This window comes from Lathamus discolor, chromosome Z, assembly GCF_037157495.1.
Source record: "Lathamus discolor isolate bLatDis1 chromosome Z, bLatDis1.hap1, whole genome shotgun sequence".
Lineage (NCBI taxonomy): Eukaryota > Metazoa > Chordata > Aves > Psittaciformes > Psittacidae > Lathamus > Lathamus discolor.
The window spans coordinates 100,325,279-100,346,270 of record NC_088909.1 but is presented as its reverse complement, the minus strand read 5'-3'; the positions used below and the strand labels follow the sequence as shown (position 1 = coordinate 100,346,270).

Genomic DNA, 20,992 nt, shown 5'->3' with positions numbered 1-20,992 from the left:
TTCCTTGCAGCCTCGCCAGAACCTCCTGCAGGCTGCTGGCCTGGTGGGCCAGACCAGCGGGGAGCTGCTGCAGCAGATAGGGGAGAGTGACACCGACCCCCGGTTCCAGGTTAGTGCAACTGAAGACTCTCACTCCCTAAAACCATCAGCTCTTGCACAGGACCTGGCTCCGGGCGCAGTGACTTTGCTGAGGGAGGGGACAGGCCGTTGCCCATCTCTGTCCCTAGAGCCACAGTGATATAACACCTCTTATCTTGTGGATTCCCATGTAGATCACAGAAAGCCGGCGTGCTTGGATCCTGCCTGCCTCTGACCCAAAGACGGTAAAAAGGGGGCTGTAGGCACGGTGTGGTGGTCCCTGCACTCTCCAGTGCGAGGGGTGCTGCTCTGAGGACAATCAGCTGAACTCTTTGGAGAAGGGCTCTTGTCAAAACCCTGCTTTTCTGGTGGCTGGCTTTCAGAAGTCCATGCACTCGGGTCATCCCTGTGTGAGCACTGTGTGAGTCCTCTGCTCTGGCCTGTGAGAGCTGCAGTGTGGCTGCAGCATCATGGAGTGGTTTAGTTTGGCTTCCAGCTGGCTTGTTTTCCTGCAGTTGCTCCTTCCAGCACAAGCAAGACAGCACAGTGTGCTGAGTAGGAGGACCTAGCCATTATACAGACCAAACCAGCCTCCAGAAACAAGGTGTTTCTGTTCACGGCGACCTCAGCATAAATAGAAAAGCCTTGACATTTAGATAAAGGGAACAGAAAAGACAACAGCAGGGGAGGAAGCCGTGCTCAGCCAGGCATCAGTGCCAGCACAGGGGCATCCCCATGTGGCAGGTTTAGGACCTGGAGGACAATTTGCACACATGCAGCGGGATGCTCTGCCTGGAAGCTGTCAGACCCGAGTGTATCTACTTCCATCCTTGGGCTCTGATGCAGTAGTTTGGGGACTCTGGATCTGGGTGCATGCGCTCTCTACTCCTCCTCTCTGGAAAGGTGATGGATTGCAGTGGGAATAGTCCTGGCTTGCAGGAGGTGAGGGGATGCTGTGACACTGATTTGGTGGCTGGAAGCTTTGCTGTCCTTAGTGGGGCCTCTCACTGTGAGCATGCACACGGCAGGAGGGTTGCAGGCACAGTGGGCAGTGAGCTCTGGCCCCTGTACCAAGGTCTTTGCCCAAAGCACTTTGCTGTCTGGCACCGGTGCTGCCAGTTTTCACCAGCAGCATGCTGCAGGAGCTAATCCTGGTGTACAATCATGTCTGGTGCCCTGCAGGAAAGCAGTTTGCTGTGTGCTGGTCACCGCCTGTTGTGTGCTGGCAGGGTGGCCCCATGCCTTCCCTGCTGCCCTGGGGGTGAGGAGGCCAGGTGCTGTGTGATACCTCTCCTTTAGCCCCAGCAAGGACTGTAGAGATGTAGCCTGTTGTGAAGGGGCTAGAAAATAGCTGGCGTGCCTGCAATACAGATGACCAGAGGCAGCATCTCCTGGCCCCCTCTTGCTTGTGGGGTGAGCCTGTGGGCAGGAAGATGTCCCTGGTGTGGCTGTGCCATAGCAGCTTGTGCCTGCCATTTGGCAGGAGGGGGTTGTAATTGTTTGGCTTTGCATCCCTCCACTTAAAGCTCAGGAGTGCCTTGCAGAGCTCGTTGCTGTGGTACCATCAGGGACTTGCAGCAGTCGTTGCCTAGGCAATAAGCGGGTCAGCAGTAAGCAGGTCACAGGTGCTGGGATGATGCTGAGCATTGCCTGAGCTGCGCCAGGTGTTGTTTATGGCAGTGCTGGGCTGCAGGCTGCAGCTCCAGGCCATATTACAGCCTCACCACTGGCTGTAGCCCACAGTAGAGGGGGAGTCAAGGTGTTGCCAGCCACCCCAGGCGATCCATGGTGCCGGTGCTGGGACCGAGTGGATGAAAGGCCCCCGAGAGCTGGTGTTTCCCAGCTGAATATTTCACGAGTGCCCTGCGGGCGGCTGCCATTGCTCCTGCTATAGTGGCTCCTGCGCTGACCCCCTCCATTCCCCACAGGACATGCTCATGCAGCTGGCAAAGGCGGTGGCCAGCGCCGCGGCTGCGCTGGTGCTCAAAGCCAAGAACGTGGCTCAGAAGACGGAGGACGCGGCGCTGCAGACGCAGGTGATCGCTGCTGCCACCCAGTGTGCTCTCTCCACCTCCCAGCTGGTGGCCTGCACCAAGGTAAGCAGCAAGGCTTTAGCCCGTGCCTCGGTGTGGTGGCATTGCCGGGGTAGTGGCAGCTCCATGGTGGGGTTATGGATGTGCTAGAACTACACTTCCTAAGGTGGGACATTAGGGGTCTGGCTCAGCTCGGGTTGTGGTCGTTGTCACTGTGCTTAAGCACTGTATATCCTCTACGGAGGAGCAGAAGCCGGGAACAGCTATTCCTGCACATCTCCTACACAGAGCCCATCATGCTTGCTCTCTCGTCCTCTCCAGGTAGTGGCTCCCACAATCAGCTCACCAGTGTGCCAGGAGCAGCTGATCGAGGCTGGCAAGTTGGTGGCCAAATCAGCAGAGGGCTGCGTGGAGGCATCCAAGGCAGCCACCAGTGATGACCAGCTCCTGAAGCAGGTTGGGGTGGCAGCCACGGCCGTCACCCAGGCCCTGAATGACCTGCTGCAGCACATCAAGCAGCATGCCTTGGGCGGGCAGCCCATCGGGCGCTATGACCAGGCCACTGACACCATCCTCAATGTCACCGAGAACATATTCAGCTCCATGGGCGATGCTGGTGAGAGCCCTGATGGCAGCCGGAGTAGAGCATTGTGGATGGGGAGGTATCAGGGAGCCTGTGGACTTGCTAACGGGGCCACCCTTCCTTCCTGTCCCAGGGGAAATGGTGCGTCAGGCTCGTATTCTGGCCCAGGCCACTTCCGACCTTGTCAATGCCATCAAAGCTGATGCGGAAGGAGAGACAGACCTTGAGAACTCACGCAAGCTGCTGAGTGCAGCCAAGATCCTGGCTGATGCCACTGCCAAGATGGTGGAGGCTGCGAAGGTCTGTGGTGTGGGACAGGAGGAATGCTGGCTTTGGCCTCCAGCCCCATCTGATTACATCCACTCAGGGTTGGGAAGGGGACAAACAGCCCCTGGATGGGAAGTGGTTCCCAGAGCAAGGTCCGTCACTGAGCCAGGGACCTTTGCAATGGAATGGGGCTGTTCCTGGAGCTGTGGGTAATAGCAGAGGAGCTGTTAGCTCTTGTGCAGCTGTGCTGTCCGAGAGAGGCTTCGGTCATAGATAAGCAGCCAGGCTGCCCTGTGGGGCACTCCCCAGCATCAGGCCAGGGTGCAGGAGGACCCTGTGGTCCCTTTGAGATGTGATGTGTTTCCTGTCCTCTGCAGGGAGCCGCAGCCCACCCAGACAGCGAGGAGCAACAGCAGCGCCTGCGCGAGGCCGCAGAAGGGCTCCGCATGGCGACCAACGCCGCAGCCCAGAACGCCATCAAGAAGAAGCTAGTGCACAAGCTGGAGGTGAGACCCTTGGCAAGGGACCACGGAGGGCAAGCAGACAGGGTCAGTGAGACCTGACCAGGAGCCCCCACATCCCTGCACTTCCCAGAGGGATGAAGTCCTTTTCGGGTACAGCATGCGTGCTGCATCCCACAGAGACCTCCCCACTGCTCCCTTCCCATGTGTGCACCGCGTTGCTTTAGGATGCTGGGTGTTGAGGGTGCTAGGGATGTTGTTGGGCTGCAGTGCGTGGTGGGGGGCTCAGGGCAGTATGGCTTGGTGGTGACCAGTGCTAACCCATGGCTCCCTCTGTCAGCACGCAGCCAAGCAAGCTGCTGCCTCTGCCACCCAGACCATCGCTGCAGCACAGCACGCTGCCTCCTCCAACAAGAACCCTGCTGCACAGCAGCAGCTGGTGCAGAGTTGCAAGGTAAGTGCCCAGGCCTCATCCTGGCATCTCCCTTCTCCCATCAGCTGTGCTGGGGCCTCCTGCTCAAACACAGTGGGCAGGCAGGACCTTGGGGTCCTCGTGTAGCTCTTCCAGGAGCCTATCTTCTGGTCACTTGTCCTGGATTAGATCCATCTCCTCCCAGGCTCTGCACTGATGTTGCTCTTTGGCAGGTGGTGGCAGAGCAGATCCCGATGCTGGTGCAGGGTGTCCGAGGGAGCCAATCCCAGCCAGACAGCCCCAGCGCTCAGCTGGCTCTCATTGCTGCCAGCCAGAACTTCCTTCAGGTACCTGTGATGCCCGGAGTCTCCTGCACCAGCTCTGGTGTCACAGCTTTCCTACCCTGCCTGGCCCTCCCAGGACACTGTGAAACCTGCTGCACATGGGCAGCAAAGAGGTGCTGCGCGTTCATCCCCTTCTCACTGCTTTTCCCTTTGCCCCGGCAGCCTGGTGGGAAGATGGTAGCTGCAGCCAAGGCCACCGTCCCTACCATCACGGACCAGGCCTCCGCCATGCAGCTCAGCCAGTGTGCCAAGAACTTGGCCGCAGCTCTGGCTGAGCTCCGCACGGCTGCCCAGAAGGTGAGAGGCTGGGTCCCATCCTGCAGGAGGACCCTGGCTGTGTATAGTAGGGGGAAACTTGGGGACAGCCCAGCAGCAGGTCATGGCTGGGCTCAGAGGTCGCCCCACTCACCTTCCCTTCTCTCCATTGCAGGCCCAGGAGGCGTGTGGACCCCTGGAGATAGATTCTGCTCTGGGTCTGGTGCAGAGCCTGGAGAGGGACTTGCAGGAAGCCAAGGCAGCTGCCCGTGATGGCAAGCTCAAGCCTCTGCCAGGGGAGACGGTGAGTGCATGGGGTGGTGCAGAGTGGGTGCTGGAGCAGGGGAGCCACCAGCATGTGCAGCCCACCACCATGTCCCCACTTATCCCCCCACAGATGGAGAAGTGTGCCCAGGACCTGGGGAACAGCACGAAAGCCGTGAGCTCCGCCATTGCTCACCTCCTGGGAGAGGTGGCCCAGGGCAATGAGAACTACACAGGTACCAACGTCAGCACCAGGGCTGGGAGAGGGGAGCGTGCGGTGCCAGCAGCCACTGACCTCTCCGTCTCCCCAGGCATCGCTGCCCGAGAGGTGGCCCAGGCCCTGCGCTCACTCAGCCAGGCTGCCCGTGGTGTAGCGGCCAACACCGCCGACCCACAGGCACAGAATGCCATGCTGGAGTGTGCCAGCGACGTGATGGACAAAGCCAACAACCTCATCGAGGAGGCGCGAAAAGCCGTGGGCAAGCCTGGAGACCCAGAGAGCCAGCAGCGCTTGGCCCAGGTGGGAGAATGGGTATCCCAAGGGGCAGAATGGGTACCCCAGGTGGGAGAATGGGTATCCCAAGGTGGGAGAATGGGTACCATGGTGTGCCCTGCTATCCCCTGGGAAGGGCACAAGGCTGGCCATGGAATGTTAACCCCTCTTTGTTTCTCTGCAGGTGGCCAAAGCAGTGTCGCAGGCCCTGAGCCGCTGTGTTAACTGCTTGCCGGGGCAGCGAGATGTGGACGCTGCCATCCGCATGGTGGGAGAGGCCAGCAAGAGGCTGCTCTCAGATTCGGTGAGCTGAGCTGGGGCAGGAGGGGATGAGGGAAGCCTTGTAGACATGCAAGCCAGCCTGTCTGCACCGGCTTCCTCTGGAGCATATCCCCAGTCATGTACCAGCCCTTCATCCTCCATCTCCATCCTCGCTGCCTCTCCTAACTGGTCTCCCTGCTTCCAGTTCCCTCCCAGCACAAAGAGCTTCCAGGAGGCACAGAGCCAGTTGAACCAGGCGGCTGCAGGGCTCAACCAGTCTGCCAACGAGCTGGTGCAGGCGTCGCGTGGCACCCCACAAGACCTGGCCAAGTCCTCCGGCAAATTTGGGCAGGACTTCAATGAGTTCCTGCAGGCAGGAGTGGAGATGGCCAGCCAGTCCCCGGTGAGAGCGAGCGCCCCTCGGGTGATGCTGGGTGGTTCGGGATGCCTGAGAGGGTGGCTGACCGCAGGCAGGGTGGTCAGGGTGGTTGTGGGCAATGCAGCTGGTGAGATGGGGTCTGGAGCTGTACGAAGCCACAGCAGCATGGAAAAAGTGGCTTGGGTTGGTTCAGCGAGTGTTGTCGCTGTTGGACGAGTTGGATAAAGGGAACTGGCTCAGCTTGAAAACCACCAAAGCAGACCCAGGGTGTGGAGCTTGGAAACGTGCTGCAGGTAACTCTTCTTGGCTCCTTGCAGAATAAGGAAGACCAGGCGCAGGTGGTGTCAAACCTGAAGAGCATCTCCATGTCCTCCAGCAAGCTGCTGCTGGCTGCAAAGGCGCTCTCCGCCGACCCTGCAGCGCCCAACCTCAAGAATCAGTTGGCAGCAGCAGCACGGTAGGAGGAACTGCTCCGTGTGAGCTGCTTGCTGTAGCAGAGGGGCAGGGTTGTGGGGTGGTGTTGATCCGTTGGTCTTTCTCCATTGTCCCTCGCAGGGCTGTGACCGACAGCATTAACCAGCTGATCACCATGTGCACCCAGCAGGCGCCAGGCCAGAAGGAGTGTGACAATGCCCTGCGGGAGCTGGAGGTGAGAAACCACATCTTGATGAGGCTGAGATAGCTGGGTGCTGTGATGGTGGGGTGGGGAGAGCTGTGCCCCACTGAAGGGGGGCAGGAGGGAGCCAAGAGGGAGATGCAAACAGAGGGCATGGACCCTTCCTCTGGATGTCATGCCTGTCCCCCTGCAGACGGTGAAGGAGCTGTTGGAGAACCCCACCCAGACAGTCAATGACATGTCCTACTTCAACTGCCTCGACAGCGTCATGGAGAACTCCAAGGTGAGCCCTGAGCAGGTCTGGGGAAGGATGGGGTGGGTTTGGGAAGGATGTGGGGGGCAAAGGGAAAGGCGATTCCAGCCCTGCTGATGAAGCACAGTGAGCTCTGAGCCTGGGAGCACTGCAGGAGCAGGAGGTGGTGTCTACAGCTGGTGCGTTCTTGCAGGTGCTGGGCGAGTCCATGGCTGGCATCTCCCAGAACGCCAAGAACAGCAAACTGCCCGAGTTCGGCGAGTCCATCAGTGCAGCCTCCAAAGCTCTCTGTGGGTTGACGGAGGCAGCTGCTCAGGTGAGACAGGCTCGATCCACCCCTGAGCTTTGCCCCTGGCACACAGTTGCCATAGTACCCCTGCTCCTCCAAGCCTGTAGGACGGTCCCACAAGCCTCCTCTGCAGCCCTTACCTGCTCTGAGCCTTCCTGCTGTGTGTGGGCTCTCTCTCATCACCCCTCTCCTGCTCCCAGGCTGCCTACCTCGTGGGGGTGTCGGACCCCAACAGCCAGGCTGGACAGCAGGGCTTGGTAGACCCCACTCAGTTTGCCAGAGCTAACCAAGCCATCCAGATGGCCTGCCAGAACCTGGTGGACCCTGCCTGCACCCAGTCCCAGGTGAGTATGAGGTGGGGCACCATTATGGGCACTTTCTTGCATGAAAGGGAGTGTGAGGCTGGTTGGAAAAGCTGCATCCCAAGAGTTGGCTAAGATTATGGCTAGTGTCTCATCAGCTGTAGTGGGAATCAGCTGGGAGCCTTGATGCAATGGTGACAGTCCAGTTGGGCATGCAGGACCTTGGCAATCCTTCTTGGGTCCCAAGAGGGACCCCTGTAGTCACTGATGCCCCATGTGGGGCAGGCAGGAAGGTGGAGCTGTAGGGATGGGGAGCTGTGGTGGATCCTGCCCTACCCTGCTCTTCCCTGCAGGTGCTGTCAGCAGCCACCATCGTAGCAAAGCACACCTCAGCCCTGTGCAACACGTGCCGCCTGGCCTCCTCCCGCACCGCCAACCCTGTGGCCAAGCGCCAGTTTGTCCAGTCGGCCAAGGAGGTGGCCAACAGCACGGCCAACCTGGTGAAGACCATCAAGGTGAGGTCTACCTGCTGGGACACCATGGTGTGGATGGGATTTGGGGCATGGCAGAGGTTGGATAACTGCTCTGGTCTCTGCACACCAGGCCCTGGATGGCGACTTCAACGAGGAGAACCGGGAGCGGTGCCGCGCCGCCACTGCACCTCTCATTGAGGCTGTGGATAATCTGACGGCCTTCGCCTCCAACCCAGAGTTTGCCACTGTTCCAGCCCAGATCAGCCCGGAGGTGGGATGCTGCAGGGGCAGGGAGGATGTGATAAGGGTTGCTGTAGAGTGAGGAGGAGCTGTGCCTCCCCTCAAGCTTATAATGGAGTCCCAGTGCAGGGCTGGTGCATTGGTGGAGTGTGATAGGGAAGTGGCAGCACCTTGGGCTTTGAGGGGCTGCTCCATGGTGAGGGTCGCAGGTGGGAAAGGGAGTAACTTCCCATGCACAGTCCCTTGCCTCACCAAGCCATCATCTCCTTGTGCAGGGGCGCAGAGCCATGGAGCCCATCGTCTCTTCAGCCAAGGCCATGCTGGAGAGCTCTGCTGGCCTCATCCAGACTGCCCGCTCCCTGGCTGTCAACCCCAAGGACCCGCCACAGTGGTCGGTTCTGGCTGGCCACTCTCGGACCGTCTCGGACTCCATCAAGAAGCTCATCACCAACATGAGGTGAGGAGAGTCCTGCCCGCTCAACTGCAGCCCTGTCCCTGCTGGCTCTGAGTAAGCATCCCTGGGGATGTCTTAGCTCATCATCCCCTTGGCTGCTGCCGGTGAGGCAAGGCAAGGGACGGGATGGAAATGTTGTCTCTTATCCTACATGGGAGCTGCTCCTTCAGCCCTGACTGATGGGAATGCATGTCAGCATGCCTGGGCTTTATGACTCTGTTGCTCCAAAGCCTGGCAGAAGGGTCCTGCCTCTCACCAGCACCAGCTGAGGATAGGAGCATAGGGGTGGTGTAGCTGCTGCCGGTGCTGTGCTAATCCATGTTTCACACAGGGACAAAGCTCCAGGACAGCGGGAGTGCGATGAAGCCATTGATGTCCTGAACAGATGCATGCGGGAGGTCGACCAGGCCTCCCTCGCTGCCATTAGCCAGCAGCTTGCCCCACGAGAAGATATCTCCCAGGAGGTGAGTCAGGGATGAGCTGCTCCAGGGATGCTTTAATACTGGCTGGCATCCTTCCCCCTGGCTCCCACCAGCACGTGGTGACCCCAGCCTCATGCAGTGCCTTCTCTTTGCAACAGGCTTTGCACAACCAGATGATCACAGCTGTGCAGGAGATCAGCAACCTCATCGAGCCCGTGGCCAGTGCAGCACGGGCTGAGGCCTCTCAGCTGGGGCACAAGGTAACACGGGTATGGGGAACTGCTGATGAAGTGCTTGGTGTGTGTGGAGAAGCTCATGGTGGGAGGAGAGGCACAAGATAGCCAGGGCCGGAAGCTGATGATGCTCTTCCCTAGGTGTCCCAGATGGCTCAGTACTTCGAGCCGCTCATCATGGCAGCGATCGGTGCTGCCTCCAAAACGCCCAACCACCAGCAGCAGATGAACCTCCTGGACCAGACCAAAACGCTGGCTGAGTCTGCCTTGCAGATGCTGTACACAGCCAAGGAGGCTGGGGGGAACCCCAAGGTGAGCAGGAGGTCACCTTGTGGAGCACATGTGGAGCACACCGTGTCGGTGGTGTGCTCCTCTGTGTATGGGCGCTGCATGGTGTGTGTGTGTCAGACATGGAGGTAAGTGTGTGTGCAGCATCCCTGTTGGGATAGGAGCTGCTGCCCACCTTCCCTCACTGTGGTTTGTCCTTGCAGCAAGCTGCCCACACCCAGGAGGCTCTGGAGGAGGCTGTGCAGATGATGAAGGAGGCAGTGGAGGACCTGACCACCACCCTGAATGAGGCAGCCAGCGCTGCAGGGGTTGTGGGGGGCATGGTGGACTCCATCACCCAGGCCATCAACCAGGTGAGGGGATGTCCTGGGTTCAGCAGTAGCAGTCATCTTTCTCCTTCTTAGTAGCTGGTGCAGTGCTGTGGTTTTGAATTTCAGCCTGGGGGCAATGCTAACACTGGTGTTTTTAGCTGTTGTTCAGTAATGTTTACTCCAATCAAGGACTTTCCAGTCTCTCGTGCTCTGCCAGGGAGGAGGGGAAGCCGGGAGGGAGCAGAGACAGGACCCCTGACCCAAACTAGCCAAAGGGGTATTCCATACCACAGCACGTCATGCCCACTATATAAACTGGGGGCAGTTACCCAGAAGGGCTAGATCACTGCTCGGTCGGGCTGGGTATCGGTCAGCGGGTGGTGAGCAGTTGTATTCCCTTCCCTTGTTATTTCCCTTACCATTATTATCATTGGTGGTAGCAGCAGTGATTTGTGTTATACCTTAGGTACTGGACTGCTCTTACCTCAACCCGTGGGAGTTACCTTCTTTCAATTCTCCAACCCATCCCTCCAGGAGCAGGGGGAGGAAGTGTTGGGTGGGTGCGGAGGGAGCGAGCGGCTGTGTGGTTCTGCGTTACCAGCCGGGCTTAAACCACAACAGGGGAGCATGGAGGGGACCTGGCCAGGGCTGGTGGTGGGAGAGAGGAAGAGGTAGGGCCAAAGTTTTTGGTCTGGAGCTGGAGCCAGAGCCTCCTGCTGGTGTCTTACAGCTGGACGAGGGGCCAGTGGGTGAGCCGGAGGGGACCTTTGTGGACTACCAGACCACGATGGTGAAGACAGCCAAGGCCATCGCAGTGACTGTGCAGGAGATGGTGGGTACAAGCAAGCCTGTCACTGCAGAAAGCTCTGCCTGCCACCCAAGCAGGTGCCTGCCTGCCTTGCTTGCCTGTCCCAGCATAGGGCTCTTCCAACTCCTGCTCTTCTTTCATCGGCAGGTCACCAAATCCACCACCAACCCTGACGAGCTGGGCACACTGGCCAACCAGCTCACCAACGACTATGGGCAGCTGGCGCAAGAGGCCAAGCCAGCTGCCCTCACTGCTGAGAATGAGGAGGTGAGAGCATGGGTGCTGGAGCGTGCTGTGGGGCAGAGTGGGGTCTGCTGGGGCTTGAGAGCAGAGAACTCTTGAATCTGCTGGGGGCAGGTAGCATTCACGCCTCCCCTGCAGCATGATGTGGAACAAAACCATGTTTCCTTTTACACCTTCCTGAGTGGGAGGATTATAGAATGATTTGGGTTGGAAGGGACCTTAAGATCATCCAGCTCCAACCCCCTGTCACAGGCAGGGACACCTTCCACTAGAGCAGGTTGCTCCAAGCCCCATCCAACCTGGCCTTGAACACTGCCAGGGATGGGGCAGCCACAGCTTCTCTGGGCACCCTGTGCCAGTGCCTCAGCACCCTCACAGGGAAGAGCTTCTTCCTTATATCTAACCTAAATCTCCCCTGTTACAGCTTAAGCCCATAACCTGTTGTCCTATCACAGCAGTCCCTGAGGAAGAGTCCCTCTCCAGCATCCTTGTAGGCCCCCTTCAGACACTGGAAGCTGCTCTAAGGTCTCCACGCAGCCTTCTCTTCAGGCTGAACAGCCCCAACTATCCTAGCCTGTCAGCTGGGAGAGAGGAGCTGGGTGATGGTGGTGTTTCCGGATTGGTATCATGGATGTGAGGCTTAGTCTCCTGCTGGCTCTCTCATGCATTCATTCCTCTCCAGATTGGCTCCCACATCAAGCGCCGGGTGCAGGAGCTGGGCCATGGCTGCGCCGCCCTGGTCACCAAGGCTGGAGCCCTGCAGTGCAGCCCCAGCGATGCCTACACCAAGAAGGAGCTGATAGAGAGTGCACGCAAGGTTTCCGAGAAGGTAAGGGGTCCAGAGAGAGAGGCAATGATGTGGCGAGGCGGGAGAGATGCTGGATTGAGGCTTTTGCCTTTGGAGCTGCTAAACGAGGTTCTCTCCAAATCAGCCTTTAATTGATGGGCATAGTGTTTACTGCGTCTCCAGCCAAGCTTGTAGCTCATGCTGGGAGATTGATCTTGGAAAGCATCCTGTCCCATCAGTCAGTCTAAAGAGCACGCTTCTGAATAACAAATGAAAACATGGCTTAAAATCTGTATTTGATAAGCGTAGAGCAGCAGTGCTTGTAAACAAAATCACAAAAGGAAAACAAACACTTGTTATAATGCCTGGCACGTGCCTGCATGTTCAGGACCTCCTGCAGTTCCTTCCTTTCGAAGATTGCTTTCCATCAGGAAACTTGTTCCCTTGTGAGTGCTTGCCCAAATACAGAAATTGAGTTTCACAGCCAAAGAAGAAATGAGTTGTGACGTTCTGATGCCCATCATGCAAACCTTGTTCATTTGCAAACTACCAGAGTCCAGTATCCCCTGAACCCCCAAACACAATAGATACAACTGGCAGCTGAGAAGGGGTGTCCAGACCACATGATTCCTAGTTCCTCTCCTTGGCATGGAATGGCTCCATCCTGGGAGATGTTGGAGAAGGTGTGTGCAGCAACTCTGATCCCCAGGTCACCCTCCTTGTACCCCACAGGTATCTCACGTGCTGGCAGCCCTGCAGGCTGGGAACCGTGGGACGCAAGCCTGCATCACGGCAGCCAGCGCTGTCTCTGGCATCATTGCGGACCTGGACACCACCATCATGTTTGCCACAGCAGGAACCCTCAACCGAGAGAACTCAGAGACCTTTGCTGACCACAGGTAAATTGTACAGCTTCTGTTCAGTGTGAGAGGGGGAGTCAGGCTCTGTTCTGTGTTCTCCTGTCTTTATGAGCTGTGGTGTAGCCCCAAGGACAACTGCAAGTACAGGTCATGCTGACTCTATTTCCCCTCCAGAAGGCAGGGTCCCCAGTCTCGCTATACCATGTGTGCACGTAGAGGGCTGTATCTTCTCTGACTCCCTTCTTCTCTCCAGGGAGGGCATCCTGAAGACAGCCAAGGCGCTGGTGGAGGACACCAAGGTGTTGGTGCAGAACGCCACGGCCAGCCAGGAGAAGCTAGCCCAGGCTGCCCAGTCCTCCGTGTCCACCATCACCCGCCTGGCAGAGGTGGTGAAGCTGGGTGCTGCCAGCCTGGGATCTGAGGACCCAGAGACTCAGGTGAGATGGGGTTTGTAGGGTGAATGAAGGCTGCTTGTAGCTTGTTTGAAGGGGCTGAGGGTTGCGGGTGTTGTGTGGTACCCCGGGGTGGGTCCTGCCTGTTGTGGAGAGGGTTTGCTGAGCTTTGGCTGGTGCTGGCTGAGCTGGATCTTACCACCTCCAGCCTGAGCATGACTGTAGCCAAGCCATTGCCCTGATTTTGCTGTCGCCAGGTGGTTCTGATCAATGCTGTGAAGGATGTGGCCAAGGCACTTGGAGACCTGATCGGTGCCACCAAGGCAGCTGCTGGCAAAGCTGGGGATGATCCTGCTGTCTACCAACTGAAGAACTCTGCCAAGGTCTGAGCTGGACGGGGTGGGAAGGAGGGGATGGGGAAGGAGGGCTGGAGAAAGAGCAGGGGAGGCTTCTCTGCCCGCCTGGGGGCAGGAGGGGAAGAAGTGGCACATAAACGTGGGGCACAGCATGCAGAGGAGTCACTGGTATGAGAACAAGGTGAGATGGTGTGAGCAGAGTATGGGGATAGAACTGTTTTGAACTGAACCGTAAAGGTGCTGGCAGCAACCCAAAGGTGATGTGGGGCTTCACCTCTTTTCCCTTCCACAGGTGATGGTGACGAATGTCACTTCCTTGCTGAAGACAGTGAAAGCTGTTGAGGATGAGGCCACAAAGGGGACACGTGCGCTGGAGGCCACCATAGAGCACATACGCCAGGAGCTGGCGGTGAGTACAGTAGCAGTGCCGTGTCTGCTGCCCCACTCACTGCCTGCGCTGTGCCTCACCACCACCCTTCTCCTTGTAGGTCTTCTCCTCCCCGGTGCCCCCTGCCAAGGTCTCCACGCCAGAGGACTTCATCCGAATGACAAAAGGCATCACGATGGCCACAGCCAAAGCGGTGGCTGCTGGCAACTCTTGTCGGCAGGAGGATGTCATCGCCACGGCCAACCTGAGCCGCCGTGCCATCGCAGATATGCTCCGCGCCTGCAAGGTGGGTCCGGCATGGGTTTGTGGGTGCTGGCGGGGACGGTGCTGGATGTGAACTGAGGATTCCCTGTCTCCGGGTTTCAGGAAGCCGCCTACCACCCAGAGGTGAGCGGGGATGTGCGGCAGCGGGCGCTGCGCTTTGGCAAAGAGTGCGCTGATGGATACCTGGAGCTGCTGGAGCATGTGCTTGTGGTGAGTGTCCCTGTCCCTGCTCCCAGAGCGGGCAGGGGGTGCCCATGTGTGTTCCCCACATCCCCAGGGTCCTCTGGGCTCTGCATCTCCTCCCACTGAGGTCTTTTCATGGCCCCTTCTCTGCCTGTGCTGGCAGAGCACATGGCTGAGGCCCTTCTGTGAAACTGGATTCCAGAGAGAGGAACAGGCTGTGAGGAAAGTTATTTGACTAACAACAGATGGAGATTAACTGGCCTTAAGCAGATGGAGGCTGGAAATTTGACAACACGGAAGCAAAACACAGAAGCAGCTTCCAGTAAAAGTGGTGGGAGTGAGACTTGAAAACAGCTTGTTAATCTCACAGCAGAGGGGGAGATGGGCAGCAGATAGCAGAGGTGATGACTGCAAACACCAGCTGCACCCTTGTGATCTGGTCTTTGTCTGTCTGAGTCCTCCCAAGGACTTCAGATGGCTGCTCTAATTAACTGTCCTGCAAGATAAGTGTAGCTACAAGAAGCAAATTAAGACCGCAAAGCGGTAGAAAGGATCCAGCGAGGTCCTTTCAGTGGTTTGCATTCTTGGCAGCACCACAGAGGTACAGTCAGGGGCTCTGGAAGGATGCGCAGACCCAACCTGTGTATCACAGCAGCTGTGACAGCCCTTGAACCAATGTGAGGATGAAGACAGAGGAAGAGCCAGCTCCATGGCAAGGTTTCACTGAGCTGGTTGGGAGGGATTGGTGATGTTCAGGTTTGCCAGATGGAAGGGGGTGGAGCTCAGACTGTGGTTTCCTGCAGGGAAGGCTCCTTTAGACAGAGGATAACCAGCGCTGGCAGCATAAAGAGGAGCTGGGCAGGAATCAATGGCTAGAAATTGAACCTGGGGCAGGGGGGAAGTCAAAGCATGGTTTTATCTGAAGGAGGTAACCACTGGGATGCAATTCCAAGGGGAGCAGTGAGTTTTCTCTCCTCTGCATCTAGATCAAATGTCTGTCTGGAAGATGCTTTTAGCCACACTTAGGAAGAATTCTCAGGCTGACCTGTTGTTAACAGATAATGGGGCTAATGACTTAGTGTGGCAGTGCCCAAGGTCAGACTATTCTGCTGTATTTTGGGAGTAACTCTCCACTTGCATGCAGTATCATATGTACATATCCTGAATCTCATACATTGGTGCATCTCATGAGATGTTCACTGGAGGCACCTCAATGAGCTCATAGCCTCCACAGTGCCTTCTGCTCTGAGCATTTAGCAGTTCTAAACGTGTTGTCAAAGCAGATATCAGGCTTAATAATGGGACATTTAGTCTTGGATGCGGTTGTGAGGCATACCAGCCATCTGAGCCGCATGCAGCTCAGTGACTTTGCTGGGATGGTCCCACAAGAGTCCACGATAAAGGCATAACCCCCCAGGCTCTGCAGCACTCTGGTCTGTGAGGGGAAGAACCATTGGGTCCCATTTATCAGAGGGCAGCAGATTCCTGGAAAGCTGCAAGCAGGAAGGATGTAGGGGAATGGGAAGGAGGATCGCTGGCAGCAGCAAGCTCATTGCTGTATGATAGATCCTCATAAGAACCAGTGCCTTGCATGGAGCAGAGCTAGAACAAGTGTGGTTAGGGTTTGAGAAAGAGGGTTATTTGACTTGGGATGGCTCCCGGCAGAGGAGTGGAAAAGCCTGCATATTTCACTGGGGAGGGGAAGGAATCTGAACCTCCACAGGGATTGGCATTTGATAACAATAGGTCTCTCCCTCCAAAAGCAGAGAGATCCGGTGGCTGAAAAATGCAGTGAAGCAATTCAGGGTGGGGAGAAATAAGGTGTAAAAGGGGGTGAGGAGGAGCATGGCTCCATGTTTGCTCTGGGTGTAGGTGTCTCCTCCAGCCCTGGGAGCATCATCCGGATGCCCTGGCTCACCCAGGCCTGCTGGGCTGTAGTATGAGCTAACGATGGCAGCACCACTCCGCACCCGGGACCTCAGATCCTTCATTCCCACCTCTCCTCTTGGCTGCCCTTCACCCCTCACTGGAGAGCACCCACCTTCCCCTGCTGCTCCCCAGTGCCCGTGTGTCCTGGCCAAGGCGCTCACTGCTTTCTTCTCTTCTTTTCCTTCCCTCCCTCCCTCCCTCCCAGCCGGTGAGTAAGGCGGCATTGGGGTGCCTGCTGGTGTCTAACCTCAGCATGAGCCTTGCTCACGGCGTGTCTGCGTGCCCAGCACGGTGCTGGGGTGGCACTTGGTGTGTGTCCGCAGGGACCCCAGGGTCCGTGTGCGTGTACTCACACCCGCTCTAGCTGATGGGCGCGAGTCAGGCCAGCGGTGAGCTCTGCTTGTGTGTACAGACCCTGTGTGTGCGCACTCGTGTGTGCTGTGGTGTGTGCATGTGTGTCCCCCAACCCCGGTGAAGGACTCTTTTGGGTCTGACTGACTCCTTGTCTGGTAGGGCCAACTGTTCTAGGTTATGGGTCCCCCTTTTGCCCAGCTTGTCTTGGCTGATAGATCTCTGAAATGGGGACAGCAAGGGGGAAATGCTGCTGGAGCTTGAAATGCTTGGGGAATTTGGGGGGAAATCCTACAGGGATAGCTGCGGAGTGCAGGAAGGCTTGCATGGAGGGTCTTGTGTCTATGAGATGTCCCAGAAGCTATGGATGCAGAGCCCTGTGGGGAAGCTCATCCCATCCTTGGGCAGGAGAAGACCAACCAGGGTCACTTGAGAAAGCACCACAGACAACCCCTGATGTATATACATGTAGGGGGGATATCGGGGTCAGGGGGTGCCCCAGGGGTGTCCCACCCTCCTTCCCTGTGGGTTGCACCCTGAACAGACCTATGAGATCCCCTTTTTCCATGTGCTTACATCTGCCCCTTGCCCACAGATCCTGCAGAAGCCAACTCACGAGCTGAAGCAGCAGCTGGCAGGATACTCCAAGCGCGTGGCCAGCTCCGTCACCGAGCTCATCCAGGCAGCCGAGGCCATGAAAGGTAAGGCCGTGAGGGCTGGGATTAGCGTGGAGGGATCAGCAGCTGCTGGAGGAGGTAAGGGCAGGTCAGAAGCGAGGCCTCGCACAGGTTTAACCTGCTTCCCTTCCCGGTTTCCCTAGGGACAGAGTGGGTTGACCCTGAAGACCCCACTGTCATCGCTGAGAACGAGCTGTTGGGGGCAGCAGCTGCCATTGAGGCTGCAGCCAAGAAGCTGGAGCAGCTAAAACCAAGAGCCAAGCCCAAGGTAGTGGTGCTGAGCCTTGGCTGACCCCCGTGCTCAGCTTGGGGTGCGCTGGGGCTCTCCTCCCTGTGCTTCAGCCTGGTGTGAAGCCCCATGCGACAGCCAGTCCTTCTTCCTGTGCTCCCGCTGCCTTCCACGTCCCTGCACCCCGCAGCCCTTAATGCAGCTCCACACGTGCCCCCTCAGCCCCCTGCAGCCATCATCCTGCTCTGCCCAGCACACCTGCCTGGGACTCACACCTTGCTTTTGCCCACAGCAAGCAGATGAGAGCCTGAACTTCGAGGAGCAGATCCTTGAAGCTGCCAAATCCATTGCTGCCGCCACAAGCGCCCTGGTGAAGGCAGCCTCAGCGGCCCAGCGAGAATTAGTGGCCCAAGGAAAGGTAAGGCTGGAAGAGGGAAAAGAATAAGAAGATGCAGGGCTGTGGTGGGTTCTCCCTTCACCTGGGGCTGCTTGTTCCCCAGGGCAAGGGGTGCGCAGGGTGGTGAGCCGCACTCCTCTTCTTCCTTGCAGGTGGGCGCCATCCCTGCCAATGCATTGGATGATGGACAGTGGTCCCAGGGCCTCATTTCAGCCGTGAGTAGGAAGGTCGTGCTCAGGGGATGGGAGGGACCCTCCTTTAGGGGATTCTCTGCCCATGTGCTTCTCCTTGGTGGAAGAAGCAGCCACTCTTCTTCCTGCCTTTCCCACCATCTGAAACATGGTGCAGAAGCTGGTTATCACCAACCTCCTCTGGAACAGTCAGAGCATATACTTCTGCAGGCAGGCTCCTGCACACCCTCTGAGACCCCCTCTTACCGCAGGCACGTATGGTGGCTGCTGCCACCAACAACCTATGTGAAGCCGCCAATGCAGCAGTACAGGGCCACGCCAGCGAGGAGAAGCTCATCTCGTCCGCTAAGCAAGTGGCTGCCTCCACTGCACAGCTCCTGGTGGCCTGCAAGGTGAAGGCTGACCATGATTCAGAGGCCATGAAGCGGCTCCAGGTGAGTCCTAGGCTGCTCGAAGCATGGGTATGAGCGTGGTGAGGGCACGTGGGTGCTCCCTGGGGTGCACACTCCCTGCCTGTGTGCCATGGGCTCCTTGGAGCACAGGCTCTGTGTTGCTTGGACTTAGGGCTGCGTGCCAGGAGTGTGAGTGATGCTCACATCAGGCACTCAGGGATGAGGAGCTGGCACAGGAATGCCTGAAATGCATGCGCTGCATCACTGCTATTCAAGAAGTTAATGTTTGGGTGGCATGTTTTGTAGCACTCTTACTCTATGGCACACAAGAGGTTAAAGCCCATGGGTTGGGGCATTAATACGGGGTCCCAGAGCTGGTCTCTCTGGCTGGGGAGGGTCAGCAAGGCTAGCCCCTATTCCCTGCCCTGTTGCTCTGACAGGAGCCAGAGCCTGGCTCCGAGCAGCAGCGCCTGAAATGGTCATGAGCGGGTGGCAAGGCAGCGAGCCATGTAAAGGAATCACTGCCTGTGGCTCCCAGCACGCCTGTCCTCCTGCCAGCCCGGCCTGGGGTGGGGGCTTTTCACCCCCACAGGCACCGGTGCTACCCTGGGGCTGTGACTGAGGGTGCTGATCCCTGCTTCCCTCCCGCAGGCTGCCGGCAATGCAGTGAAGAGAGCGTCAGACAATCTGGTGAAGGCAGCACAGAAGGCAGCTGCCTTCCAGGACCATGATGAAACGGTGGTGGTGAAGGAGAAGATGGTCGGGGGAATTGCACAGGTGAGGAGCAGGGGTGGCTCTGGCTGACACCACAACCGCTGTGTCTCGGCCACAGGAGAGTGTCCTACCACACACCAGTATGGGGCAAGTCTCCGGAGAGCCTCACAAACATGCTGCAGGCGAGTCCATCCCACCCAGCACCAATTAAACACTGTGGCTTCACCCTCATCCTGCCACATGTGGCAGTGGGCACAGCTAGTGGTGGTGCACGCTCCCAGCAGTGTAATGCCCTGGCTTCTTGGTGCAGTGCCCGCACCATCCCAGTGTCCATGACAGATATGAAAAGCAGAACATTGGATTAAAGGTGCCACAGGTCCCTTATGGCCACAGGCTATGGGGTGTGCGGGGTTGAGCCCCAGGAGCTGTGCTGCTCCCTGTGTCTCCATAGGACCGTGGTCACACCACAGGCACTGCAGCCCTCATTCCTGTGGCCACACCAGCCTAAGGAGCAGGGAAAAGCCCAGCTCTGGGGTCACCATTGCCATGGCAGAGGCCCCATCCATCCCTGTCAGGGGCAGCCATGACTGCAGGGCTCTCTCCCTGCAGATCATCGCTGCGCAGGAGGAGATGCTGCGCAAGGAGCGGGAGCTGGAGGAGGCGCGGAAGAAGCTGGCTATGATCCGTCAGCAGCAGTACAAGTTCCTGCCCTCGGAGCTGCGGGATGAGGAGCAGAACTGAGCCCCTCAGCGCTCCCACCACTCACCCACCGCACAGACTGCTGCCCGCCCGCCCGCTCCTATTTAAGATGACCCGCCTCAAGAATAGGGCTTAGAGCCGGGCTCTGCTCACACACAGAGCGCCGGGGCTAGCCCAGCCGCTGCTCCAGGCCGGTGCCGCGCCAGCAGCTCTGCTTCAGCACCCAGCACAGCTTCCTGTGCTCACCGAGGGCATGGCCATGGTGCTGGGGGACCCGGCTGGGGTGGAAGCTGGGGCTGCACCGGCTCAGGGCTCATCCGCCAGCCCCGTCAATGCGGGGCTGGAGAGCTCTTCACTATAGGGGATTTTTTTGTGTGCCTTTTGTCCTTCCCACTTGTGCCCCTTCCCTCTCTCTCCTCCACGCGGGATGGGGAGAGGCATGTGGCTTGCCCCCTCCTGTGCGATGGGGCTCAGGGAGCAGCGTGGTCTCTCTTAGCTCTTGCACAGAGCCGCCTTTCACCTCTAATGCCTTATTGCTGGCTGAATATTCCTCCTCCTCCCTCCACAGCTTCCCTGGGAGGCACTGAGCCTCCCCTTGCTCTGAGCATCTTCTTCAGCCTGGGCTCCTCTAGGGAGCAGCAGGACCGGAAGGTGCAGTGCCTCCGCTCAGGATAAGGGGGATGCAGTGGGTTCACCCCTAGAGATGCTCTTTGCCTTCCACCACCCCAGCCAGCTCTGCCTCCCTCCTCCCCCTTCCCAAGTGCCTGCATTGTTTTCCAAGATCTGCAGTATTTTTGTAACTTCTCCATTTCCCTGCTATTGAGCCTGCAGCTTCCAACGTTCATTTATTACCCCCCTCCACACTTCCAGCTCATGCCTTGCCCACTAACACCCAGTTATCCCCAGGGTCCCGCAGCCCAGCATCCCACCCCTCCTCGGCTCCGGGACCTCCATCCCTTCCCCCTTTGCACTCGCTGAGGCTTCTCTCACTATTTTGATACTTTAAGCATCCCATATTAAAACATTGAAGGAAACCAGCTCCCCCCGAAGCTCCGGGGTGGGGTGGGGGATAGCGATGTCTCCTTGGAAAGACGCATTCACCAATAAAACCTGGTTTTCCTGCTTTCTTGCTGCCTGAATATCAACGGGGACCCTACCCCCCCGCCCAGGAGGAAGGGAGGGCTGGTGGGCAGCAGAGGCCAGGGAAGGGGGGGGGGAATGTAGCATGGGTGCTTATACAGGAATATGGGATGGAAAATATTTGAGGCACGTCCAGCCCCAAGGCACCCGTCAGCCCGGACCCCCGCTGCCAGCCATGTGCTGGCCCTCGCAGGTGCTGCCGGGGGGCCTCAGGGTTGTGTTGCTGGGGGATTTAGGCTTGGGGGGACCAAAGTGGGGGCAGCAGGGCTGCTGGCTCCTAT

General features: G+C 58.1%; 1 protein-coding gene across 1 annotated transcript in view; it reads left to right on the top strand.

Annotated features, from left to right (window-relative positions):
- TLN1 (talin 1) overlaps positions 1-20,697 on the top strand; it is a 34,817-nt gene extending 14,120 nt beyond the window's left edge. Inside the window, exons 17-57 of the mRNA XM_065664046.1 lie at positions 11-109; positions 2,007-2,174; positions 2,433-2,727; positions 2,828-2,994; positions 3,339-3,467; positions 3,763-3,876; positions 4,068-4,181; positions 4,341-4,475; positions 4,609-4,737; positions 4,831-4,933; positions 5,009-5,217; positions 5,375-5,494; positions 5,657-5,854; positions 6,148-6,287; positions 6,386-6,479; positions 6,640-6,729; positions 6,893-7,015; positions 7,189-7,332; positions 7,644-7,805; positions 7,894-8,034; positions 8,279-8,460; positions 8,789-8,921; positions 9,038-9,139; positions 9,254-9,424; positions 9,604-9,753; positions 10,442-10,543; positions 10,667-10,786; positions 11,445-11,591; positions 12,282-12,448; positions 12,663-12,846; positions 13,059-13,184; positions 13,450-13,566; positions 13,646-13,831; positions 13,912-14,019; positions 16,868-16,973; positions 17,093-17,217; positions 17,471-17,596; positions 17,728-17,790; positions 18,018-18,200; positions 18,810-18,935; positions 19,482-20,697. Of these exons, the coding sequence (XP_065520118.1) occupies positions 11-109; positions 2,007-2,174; positions 2,433-2,727; positions 2,828-2,994; positions 3,339-3,467; positions 3,763-3,876; positions 4,068-4,181; positions 4,341-4,475; positions 4,609-4,737; positions 4,831-4,933; positions 5,009-5,217; positions 5,375-5,494; positions 5,657-5,854; positions 6,148-6,287; positions 6,386-6,479; positions 6,640-6,729; positions 6,893-7,015; positions 7,189-7,332; positions 7,644-7,805; positions 7,894-8,034; positions 8,279-8,460; positions 8,789-8,921; positions 9,038-9,139; positions 9,254-9,424; positions 9,604-9,753; positions 10,442-10,543; positions 10,667-10,786; positions 11,445-11,591; positions 12,282-12,448; positions 12,663-12,846; positions 13,059-13,184; positions 13,450-13,566; positions 13,646-13,831; positions 13,912-14,019; positions 16,868-16,973; positions 17,093-17,217; positions 17,471-17,596; positions 17,728-17,790; positions 18,018-18,200; positions 18,810-18,935; positions 19,482-19,613 (5,730 nt within the window). The 3' untranslated portion in view covers positions 19,614-20,697. The remainder of the gene's footprint in view (positions 1-10; positions 110-2,006; positions 2,175-2,432; positions 2,728-2,827; positions 2,995-3,338; positions 3,468-3,762; positions 3,877-4,067; positions 4,182-4,340; positions 4,476-4,608; positions 4,738-4,830; positions 4,934-5,008; positions 5,218-5,374; positions 5,495-5,656; positions 5,855-6,147; positions 6,288-6,385; positions 6,480-6,639; positions 6,730-6,892; positions 7,016-7,188; positions 7,333-7,643; positions 7,806-7,893; positions 8,035-8,278; positions 8,461-8,788; positions 8,922-9,037; positions 9,140-9,253; positions 9,425-9,603; positions 9,754-10,441; positions 10,544-10,666; positions 10,787-11,444; positions 11,592-12,281; positions 12,449-12,662; positions 12,847-13,058; positions 13,185-13,449; positions 13,567-13,645; positions 13,832-13,911; positions 14,020-16,867; positions 16,974-17,092; positions 17,218-17,470; positions 17,597-17,727; positions 17,791-18,017; positions 18,201-18,809; positions 18,936-19,481) is intronic.
- The last annotated feature ends 295 nt before the right edge of the window (positions 20,698-20,992 follow it).